General features: G+C 43.0%; 1 protein-coding gene across 1 annotated transcript; it reads left to right on the top strand.

The window, feature by feature from the left end:
- Positions 1 to 428: 428 nt before the first annotated feature.
- On the top strand, positions 429 to 7,318 carry PLA2G12A (phospholipase A2 group XIIA). The gene is made up of 4 exons (XM_064652093.1): positions 429 to 1,010; positions 2,676 to 2,752; positions 4,503 to 4,668; positions 5,732 to 7,318. Exons 1-4 carry the CDS (start codon positions 578 to 580, stop codon positions 5,848 to 5,850), a joined length of 795 nt encoding a protein of 264 aa, XP_064508163.1. The 5' UTR covers positions 429 to 577; the 3' UTR covers positions 5,851 to 7,318.
- The last annotated feature ends 475 nt before the right edge of the window (positions 7,319 to 7,793 follow it).

Here is a 7,793-nt window from a genome sequence, read left to right as displayed (position 1 = left end):
CCAGTCTATCCTTAAACACCTCCAGGGACGGTGACTCCACCACCTCCCCGAGCAGCCCATTCCAATGTCTGATCACCCTTTCAGTGAAGAAATTCTCCCTGTGTCCAACATAAACTTCCCCTGGTGCAGCTTGAGGCCATTTCCTCTTGTCCTGCCACTGGCTGTCTGGGAGAAGAGTCGGATCCCCACCTTTCAGGTAGTTGGGAGAGCAATAACACCACCCTTGAGCCTCCTCTTCTCCACCTTTTCTCCAGGCTAGACACCCCCAGCTCCATCAGCTGTTCCTCGTAAGACTAATGCTCCAGTCCCTTCACCAGCTTCGTTGCCCTTCTCTGGACGACTCTTGTCTCTTTCACATTGAGCAAAGCCAAGTCCTCTACTTCTAACACAGGCATCAGATAAAGGTTTTCCCAAATAGCAGACTCCCGCGGTTCCCTACTGCCAGATCGCACCGGTACCTCCCAGGGCCCTGCTCAGGCAGCGCCACGGTACCATACAAGCGCATCCAGCCGCCTGCCCCCGGACAGCTTCGGAAAAGCTCCCCGCACTGCACACAGGCCACCCTGACCTTCCCCCCATGAAGCATCCGACACTTCAGCGGGTCGTACGCTCGGCCGGCACCCCCTCCTGCCCTGGGCGGGCGGATGAGGGAAGGCCCGCCCCGCGGGCCGTGCCTGTGGGACGGTGGCGGCGATGGCGGCGATGGCGGCGGCGGCCCCGGGCCGGGCCGGGCGGGCGGCGGAGGCGCCGTAGCGGGCGGGCGGGCGGCGGGGCGCGGCTCGGCATGGCCCGCGCCCTGCTGCTGCCGGGGCCGCCGCTCCTGCTGCTCCTGCTGGTGGCGGGCTGTGCCCCGCGGCCGGCGCGGGGCCAGGAGGCGCCGCAGACCCCCGACTGGAGGATGACGCTGAAGACCATCCGCAACGGGGTGCACAAGATCGACGTGTACCTCAACGCGGCCCTCGACCTGCTGGGCGGCGAGGACGGGCTCTGCCAGTACAAGTGCAGCGACGGTGAGCGGATGGGAAGGGGGAGAGAGAGTGACGGCGACCCTTGTCCCCGGTCGGAGCGGCCGGGGCTGCGGGGATGGGGCGGCAGCGCTCCCGCCGGCCCCGAGCGCCGCTCCCAGGGGAAGCCTCGCCAGCAAGTTCTTACCGGTGTCTGTGTGTATAAATATATCTGTCAGCCTCAGCAAACAAGTTCTTACGCTTGTGTATATGTTTAAATACATGTGTAACATATATAAAAACATATATACGCGTAATCAGTGCTCTCGGTGTGACTTTTAAATAGCGACGTTTGCGTTTGACAAACTGTCAAATATGTAGCTGATGTGTAGAGTAGAAAAAACCCTGGAGTGGAAAGAATTGCTCCCTCCAAGGGCTATTTACGAACACTCCTGAGCATTTCAGTTTGGAACAGAAAAGCCTAACTCTGAGCTGTGGAATGCGTTGTTTCAGAGTCACGTTTAAATAACAGCTGTTAATGGCAGCCACGTTTGCCGGCGGAAGGAATGCATCCTGCTGTTTGTAAATCTTGCTGCTACCAGCAGAGGACATCTGTGCTTCTTCCCTGCGTTTTAGCTGCCTAATTTGCCTAAAATCTAATTGAGGCAGCTCAAGTTGGCATGACCTGATAGATAATTATTAGGATATTACACTATTATTATATGAGACTATTATTATTAGGATAACCCTGCTTGAGCAGAGAGGTTGGACCAGATCACCCACTGTGGTCCTTTCCAACCTGACCTCTGTGATTCTGTGATAAACTGCCTGAAAGTGGCTCCCCAGCCATCCCATCCCAAGGCCAGGTGGGCAATGCTCCAGAAAGGGGGTTTCTTGCCAGGGTTTTCACTGGTGCTCTCGAAACGGGAGGCTCACTGTAACCTGTGTCCATGGAATTGCTCACTCCCATTTTACTATGTTGGATTTAAATCAAGAAATGAGTTTGATGGTGGCACCCTGGCTGGCTCCACAAGAGTGGCCAGGACACTGTGACATTTCCTTGCTGTACTAGAATATGAACCTTTCAAATGTGTTTTTTCTTCTCCATCACTTTTAATTGTGGCCTCAAGTTTGTTTCCAATACCAAAACAAGTTGGAGGGTCATTTTTCAAATTAACAGTTTTCCTTAATTTGCAATGCAGAATTCCTTGGCTTGCTGTACTGAGTATTCAGGGAGCTGGGACTTTAGCAGTCTCTGCTAATTTAAATTGTATTAAGATTACAGCTGTAGAAATAAAAATGTTTTGTTCCAGTTAATTTTAAAGGTTAAGCTAAAAAAATCAGCACTACTGTTGATTGCGTATAAAGCATAGAAGTATTAATGAACTTGCAATGAAGTACTCTGTTCTTAAATATAATCCTACATATTGCATACTTAACTGACACAGCAATTTTAGTAACTTTTAAGCTCTTCCTCTTTTTTTTTAACTTTTGAAGCTAACATTGACACTTGCTCAGGTGACTTGTCTCCCCCTTTTTTAAAAAAATTGCCTACTACCCCAAAGTTGTAATTTGGAAAGGACTGTTGATATGTAGCTGCCTAAGTATATGTTTAAGTTAAAAATATGAGTGATACTGTCTTAAGCCCTAGAAATGCCTGTAGCGAGTTTTAACAGTACAAAAATTACATGCAAAAAGTCTATTTGAGGCATGATAAATTACCTTTTTCAGGATCAAGGCCCGTTCCTCGCTATGGATATAAACCATCACCACCAAATGGCTGTGGATCCCCTCTATTTGGAGTTCAGGTAGGTACTTCCATTTTTGGACTTGTCTTTTATACATCAGCTTTCCTCACCGTAGATGATTTTTTCCCTCCTCCATTCCAAGAATGAGACAGCATCCATATACATATGGATCCATATACAATGTCCCTATTCTTATCAGCTCCAACACGTGCTCTGGTAACAACAGATGGAAAATGTTAGTATTGTAAATGAACATAGTGTAAACATTTTCAAATATTATCAGCATAAAATGTAACATTGATGATTAATTTTTCAGGTTTTGATGTTTGATTTAGTGTTTTGTTTATGCAGTCTTGAAAGCGTTGAATAACCACAACTGTGAGAGTCAAGGGTTTGGCTCTGACTCTCGCTGTCCTTACTGACACTCATCCTTTTTCCTTAATGCTAGAAAGAAAATACGAGTTAGCTTATTCTCTCCTGCTTTTGGCTGGGATAGAGCTAATTTTCTTCTTCATAGCTGGTGTAGTGTTGAGTTGCAGGTTCAGTATGAGAATAGTGTTGATAAAACACTGATGTTTTTGGCCTTTGCTCAGTAGTTCTTACACTAAGCCAAGGACTTTCCAGTCTCCCATTCTCTGACAGTGAGGAGGTGCACAAAAAGCTGGGAGGGAGCACAGCCAGGATACCTGACCTGAACTGGCCAAGGGGATATTTCACATGATAGAACATGATGCTCCGTATGTAAACTGGGGGAAGTTGGCCAGGAGGGGCTGATTGCTGCTTGGGGACAGGCTGGGCATCAGTCAGTGAGTGGTGAGCAACTGTATGGTGCATCACTTGTCTGTCTTGGGTTTTGTTTTTCTTTCTCCTTTTCCTCCTCCTCATTATTATTGACTATATTTTACTTTGTTTCAATTATTAAACTGTCCTTATCTCAACCTCTGAGGGGTGTTTTTCTGATTCTCCTCCTCATCTTACTGGGGGCAGTGGGGGAGAGGCAGGAAGAGTAATCAAGCAGCAGCATGGTATTTAGTTGCTAGCTGGAGTTAAACCATAACCCTTGAGTACCATGTCTGGGTGGGATGGAGTTAACTTTCTTCATAGCAGGCTGCATGGCACTGTGTTTGGGATTTTGGGCTAAAACAGTTTTGATGGTTTTGGCTGTTGCTGAACAGTGATTGCACAGCTTTGGGACTTTGTCTTTTCAACCCCACTCTGCTCATCCACCACCCCAGAGCATAAGCTGGGGCTGGGGAAGAGGTTGGGAGGGGACACAGCCGGGACAGCTAACACAAACTGAACAGAGGGATATTCCATACTACATAGTGGTGCTCAGCAACAAAAACTGGAGTAGTGAGAGAAGGTGGGGAGGGGATGGTGGTAAAGCCTACGTATGACTTCAATGGAGGCTGTTGCTCACAGACTGGCTTGGCATCCTCTCTGCTTGTCAGATGTGGTGAATGATTCTTTTGCACTGCTTATTTTGGGACATCTTTTTCTTCCTTTATTCATCTATTAAAGTGTCTTTATCTCAACCCACACGTTGAGATATGCTTTTGCTCTTCCTATTCTCCCCTCCATTCCATGAGGTGGGGCAGGGGGTGAGCAAGCATCTCTCTGCATGCTTGGCTGCTGACTGGGGTCAAATCACCACACCTTACTAGAGGTGAACAACAAAACAGATAAGTGAATGACAGCTGGATTGGTCACATTAGTTTGTAATTCCTAACTGTTACAGTCCATTCATAGGCTGTATCTTTCTTAACTGGAATACCAGAGGAGTACGTGTGTGTGTGGATTTTCTTCACAGTTTGACATTGGTATCCCTTCAATGACAAAGTGCTGCAATCAACACGACAGATGCTATGACACTTGTGGCAATAAAAAAAATGATTGTGATGAGCAGTTTCAGTCCTGCCTCTCAAAAATTTGCAGAAACGTGCAGAAAACACTTGGAATCTCAGAGAGTGTCCAGGGTAAGTGTGAAAAACCCTTTCTTTTTTTTTTCAGGTTTAACTGAGCTTAATTTGGCAAAGAATCTTTGTGCTGCGCAATAAGGCTACATTTTCATAAGCTGATGCTGTTACTGAAAGACGCCTTGTTCTGTCCCTCTGCTGTGCAGCCCAGACACTTGTACAGCACAGCAAGGACACAGCATAGGAAAATGATCTGGGTTAAATCTAACCTTCAGTTAAGGTTAGTTTTAACTTTAGAGGGGAAAAAAAATGCTTCCCATTTAGAATTAAGAATATGGGCATACAACTTGATCCAAATGCATATATAATTCTTGCATTTGCTGTAACATGGCTGAATACTGACTGTTCTGCTGGGTGATTTCTAAACATCTACTACGTATGATTGCTAGTAAACTGTAGGAAAATGTGGAATAATTTCCTTTTATGAAATAAGATTTTAGAATAATACTCTGTCATAGTGGATGTAGTTAATGCTGTCCCTTAGTGAATAAATGTTAGGTTTCTTAGTAACAGATATGATACTCCTGGTTGTTGGCCTGCATCCGATGGATATATGACAACTACTTTTTAACTTAGACGTTGTCACTTTCACAGCATGTAGTCCCACTGAGAGCAGTAAGGCTTTAGAACAAGCCTATGTTTGAACTGCTCAAATTCATTTAACTGCAAATAAGTCATCGCATTAGTCTTTAGTGTCACAACTGGTGAATATTTGTTCAGTTCTGTTGAGCTGATGTTAAAAATAGCAACCTCTGCATAAACTGGGATGCAAAGAGTGAGGGGGTAAACCAGTTCTTTCATCTTCCCAAGACTCAGTATTCTAACACAGTTAACATTCCATATGCAATGAATTTTCTTGTTCATTTTGTTTGGCATGTGAAAAATCTTAATTCAAAACTTAAATGGTTCTGTATTGGTTCAGTCTTTCATTTAACAATCTGTTTGCCATGCCCAGAGAAGACTGCTTTTTTCTTAGAGTCATTCTCACTTTGCCAGAGTTATTTCTGTTAGTTTCATATTCCATTCAAAGCATACTTTTAACTGAATTCTTCTTTGCTTGCAGCTTGTGAATCAACTGTTCAGCTGTTGTTTGATGCAGTTATACATTTAGGATGTAAACCATACCTGGACAGCCAGAGAGCTGCATGTATGTGTCATTATGAGGATAAGACAGATCTCTGAAAGAAGATACTGAGTTCTCATGGTGTACAATGAAGATTCAGCTGAACTGAAGCAAGTCTCTGGTTACAAAGCTTTATGATTTTCAGATAGTAATATATTAAACACTGACATGAATATACTGATTTGAAAATCACTACAATATTCTTATTAATGGAAAAAAGAAACAAGTCTTCTTTCTCTTCTATTTTATGCCAGAATCTTGGAAACTGAAATTAGTTTCTTTTGGCGTATGCGTGCTCAGGGCATGTTATTGTACAACACTACAGCACTAGTGTACAACTACAGCACTAGTATGCAACACTAGTGCCATTTTAGTTTTTAAGAAAACTCCATAATGGGGACATCAGAGGCACTGAAGAGTTATATTGAATTCTCAGATGATTTTTAATATAGGTCACATTTTAGGTTTACTAGATGCATCTGATGGATCCAACAGGAAGGAGTGTTTTGTGTGCATCAGTATGACATCTTAAATAGCCTGTACTTCCATGCTTCTGGTACAATTGCATTCAGTTCTCTCTGATATATGCTGTCCTGGGTTTGTTCTTAAAAAAGCAACTAAAATACCCCAAGCCTGTATAGATCTGAACTACATATTTCTACCTGAATCTGTATCAACCTTACTTTTGCAGCACTTTTCAGACCAAATATGTTGATCCTTTTAAGGCTTGACTAGTAAAATGAACAGCTTGCAATCTAAGGATATACTTTTGATTTGACAAAATGGTGAAATGTAGTTTCTTATGTTATTTTTAAAAATTCATCAAATGTCTATTTTTAAATAAAACATTTTGTGTATTATATGCATGGAAAGGATATAGTGTTCCAACATGTTCATTTATATTTGTCTTGTGGCACAACTTGGCTACTGTATTCATCTTTGCTTTCATTTAGTACGTTCTGATGAAAACTAAAAGCAAGTTCCACGGTTAAGATCAGTAAGCCCAGCAAACCTTTTTAAGATGTCCTCTGTGAGGCTGATGGATATTTGAGCCTGTATTTTTGTCCTCGGTTCCCATGACCTCTGTGAGGCTGAGCAACATCTGAGCCTGTACTTCTGTCATCTGTTCTCTCTCTGACTTCTCTAGCTAAAATCACTTGATATCTGAATTATTTGGGTTTTTTTCTCTGTACTCAGCTTTCGTTGCTGACCTACAGGTGTTAGTCCTTAACTTCTGCATTAGGTTCTCTGTTATAATGATTTGCTTTCATGCGGCCCTGATTCTGCTTTAGATATCCACAGGAGAGGAGTGAAAATTAAAATACTGCATCTGTGAACAGGGAATTGAAACCATGCTAAATGCATAAAATTTACTGGACTCATGGACTGTAATGTCATTTCTCCTCTGGAAGGACTTTTATATGTTTTTTCTTGGCCAGTTGTATTTTTGGTTGGTTTGTCACTGGAGCTTACTGTACATGACATTGAATGTGCCTCAATAAAAAAAGTTCCTGCTAAAATTCTTTAGCCGTGCTTCAAGGTTTCTTTTCTTATTTGTGGATATGAAATAGCACTGCAAGAGAAGTATTACTATAGAGTTTTACAAAACTGTGCTTAACGAACTTGTGGTTCCTCTGAATTTGGTGAAATTTATTTTCTACCATAAAACTGAAACAAATCTGAATTACTCTGGAATTCCACGGTTGTAACCCTAAAAATCTTTTAACACCAAAGCAGGGAACGGTAATGGCTTGTTTAAAATGAAAAAAGTACCACAATGAGTCCAAAATGCTGTGATTCAACTAAAATAGCTGTTGAGTTCAGTACAGATGGGCTTAAACTAGATGCTTAAATGAAGGCATGTCCTGGTTTTGGATGGGATAGAATTAATTTTCTTCCTAGTATCTGGTGCAGTGCTGTGTTTGGATGTAGTGTGAGAATAATGTGGATAACACACTGATGATTTAGTTGTTTCTGAACAGCGCTTACCTTAAATCAAGGA

Source organism: Pseudopipra pipra, chromosome 4 (assembly GCF_036250125.1).
Source record: "Pseudopipra pipra isolate bDixPip1 chromosome 4, bDixPip1.hap1, whole genome shotgun sequence".
In the NCBI taxonomy this organism is placed as follows: domain Eukaryota; kingdom Metazoa; phylum Chordata; class Aves; order Passeriformes; family Pipridae; genus Pseudopipra; species Pseudopipra pipra.
Note: the sequence above shows the minus strand (reverse complement) of the source record. Positions and strands in the feature narration are given on the sequence as shown.

What these genes read in the sequence shown, in the direction of transcription:
- PLA2G12A (XM_064652093.1), top strand. Translation starts at nt 578, where the DNA reads ATGAAGCATCCGACACTTCAGCGGGTCGTACGCTCGGCCGGCACCCCC. An exon ending in CCAGTACAAGTGCAGCGACG is followed by an intron (nt 1,011 to 2,675) that starts GTGAGCGGATGG and finishes TACCTTTTTCAG; the next exon opens with GATCAAGGCCCGTTCCTCGC. An exon ending in AATCTCAGAGAGTGTCCAGG is followed by an intron (nt 4,669 to 5,731) that starts GTAAGTGTGAAA and finishes CTTTGCTTGCAG; the next exon opens with CTTGTGAATCAACTGTTCAG.